We start from the raw sequence: 2,562 nt of genomic DNA on the forward strand, positions 1-2,562 counted from the left end.
CAAACAACCGCACAGATGCTCTACTGGAAGGTCTGTGTCAGAGGACAGGGGCTGCAGAGTCGCAGGTTTGAGCACAGGCGGCAGGTGTCGGGGACGCACTGTGCACTTGCTGCACAGAAGTAGACCGCTGCGTCTGCGGGCTGGGTGGCTGCGATGTGCAGGGACAGGTGCTTGGCCGTCTTATTCAATAAAACAGTGAGTCTTTGGTCTTCTCTTTTGGCCACATTTGAACGAATGTCTATAATGAATCGGGGACTTTTTCCAACTTCTTGCTTATACCAAGGGAAGTAGTTTGACGCACTATCTGAGTAACTACAGGAGATAACAGAGCTTCTTCCCTCCTGGACACTCAGCGTGGAAGGATGCTGCTCCACCTTCTCTCCTCGGCTGAGCCCTGTGCACGAAGAAAAGGTTAGAAAAAGGAGAACAGTTCTTGGGTTATTATGCTCCAGAATTCCCTTTTTCAACACTAACAGGAGAAAACCTGAGTAAAGCCAGTCTTGACTTCTGAAGAATATCCCTAATTCCTCTGTTTCCCATAAACACTCAACTCACACGGCAGTGACAGCCACAAGAGCAGGACGAAAGCCCCCATGGACGTCCCCATGGTTCCTCCCAATGACTCTCAGTTTCGATTTGCCACCTCCAGCCAGCACAGCTACTTCTAGTACCAGCCCAGCCTTCTTTCTTCCACCACTCACAGCGGTTTCTCACATGGGCCACTAGCCAATAAGAAGCCGACTGTGCTTCTGCCCAGGCCTAGTCAGGCAGACACCTCTGCCTAGTCTGCATCAGCTCAGAAGCACTACCCTCTTGTGGTCATGTCTGTGCTGAACTCACTACAGAAACGTTCTTCTCCACCCTGTGCCTCTGAGGAGCTCAAATGCATAATGGCGGCAATAGGTCAACCAAATTACATTTTAGATCAGAGACTAAATGCACAGGAAGAATGTGGAGATCAAGACTTACACCTCTACACACTACTGAGTCACTGTTAAGTTCAAAAGAGGTAGATCCTGTTGGTGTTTATTCAGTGATGAGCCTGGTGTACATGTTTTAAATGGGGAAGGCATCATGATTCACTCTTATAAACAAAGAAAACGGAAAACCTTCCCTTTCTGCCAAAACTACCATCCTCATTTGTCTGTTATGGAGAAAATCTCTTCCTAAAAGGAACATGTAAGCCAGAGAATAAATATTTCAAATGCCTCTTATCCCAGACTCTGCTTCTCTGAGCTAGGCTTGCCTGTGACCTGGCAATTTCCAGAGAAGTGACAGTACCAGACCTCAAAATGTGGAATCTTTGTCAATTCAGATGACTGTCCTAAAAATCTCAGTGATTAAGGAACAGGGAAAAAGTCCATGAATTAGGAAACATTTTGACTTGGTTCTTTGTGATGGAAATCTGACATGCTCTCAGAAATCTATTCCTATTGTTACATGGATTATATGCAGAAAAGTATTGGGGAGAAGAATAGAAATTCTCACAATGTATCGGTTTCAGATTTGAAATATGGAGCAATTTATTCTACAGATGTTTTTGTTGTCTGGTATCCAAAGAGTTGCCAGGTGCTAAATGCAGTGTGTGACTCAGATCCTTCATGGAAGTTCCTCAAAAGTGTAAGCCAACTCTCCCTGCATAGACTTCTGTTACGTTGGCCACTGCTGGTTCAGATTCCATACTGTGTCATTTTTCTCCCAAAGTCCACTACTGTGTTCTTCCCCAAACACTAAAGTTTCTAGTGTTGCAGATTTCCAGAATTATCTCTTTCTGCCAAAAATCCTTTCTCATCTACCTTAATAGTTTGATGTTCTCCAATTACAATGTAAGAAAGACAATCTAGGGAAGCCTACATATTGCCATGGCTTTCCAGGGGACTAATACAAATAGACTACTGATCATGAGAACCGATCCCTGGGAATTCAAGACCACCTCACTACATTCAGCGGAAGCCCTTCTCCTAAGATTTGTATTCACTAGTCCTATGGGATTATGCAGAATAAAAAAAAACCCTCATCCACATTTCACGCCTTTAAAAATTTAGGGACAACACTGATGAAGAATCAAAATCAACATATAAGTTTGTCTGTAAATATAAAATGTGTGTTTTTACATATGTAAATTTTCTCCACTCTAAGATTCTTCCTCTATTTATTCATCCATCCTCCATAGGATAGAATTCCCAAAACCTCCTTTGGGTGACTTTCTCTCTTCTTGGAGACATATACTTTAAGTCAATACTTTCTCTTATGAGTTCTGTTATCCAGACCTGAACATTATAGTATGAGTAAGCTCTGTTTAGCACAATGTCCTATATATGAGCTGTAGCACAAGCATAATCACTCCCTGGGCAAACTTCATAGCCCCATGATTACTTCATTGAATATTGCCTGATTCATCATCAAAAAGTGTTGAATGAAAAGGCTTTTTCTGATACCTTCACGGATGGCCAGTTGCATGGGGACCATGTTCCCCTGTGTCCCACAATGCAGTGATTAACTTTTATAACAGTGATGCTCTATATTCGCATCTTGCCATCAAGAGATGTCCCCCAGAGATAC

The 2,562-nt window shown here is 43.0% G+C and overlaps 2 gene segments (V, D, J or C); both read right to left on the bottom strand.

Annotated features, from left to right (window-relative positions):
- Window positions 1-2,562, bottom strand: part of LOC115301965 — a 550,585-nt gene that overhangs the window by 541,649 nt on the left and 6,374 nt on the right.
- LOC115301981 lies at window positions 10-639 on the bottom strand. The segment is given in 2 exon segments: window positions 10-394; window positions 556-639. Coding segments are annotated over 2 exon segments (426 nt in total).

Source organism: Suricata suricatta, chromosome 9, assembly GCF_006229205.1.
Source record: "Suricata suricatta isolate VVHF042 chromosome 9, meerkat_22Aug2017_6uvM2_HiC, whole genome shotgun sequence".
Taxonomy (NCBI): Eukaryota; Metazoa; Chordata; class Mammalia; order Carnivora; family Herpestidae; genus Suricata; species Suricata suricatta.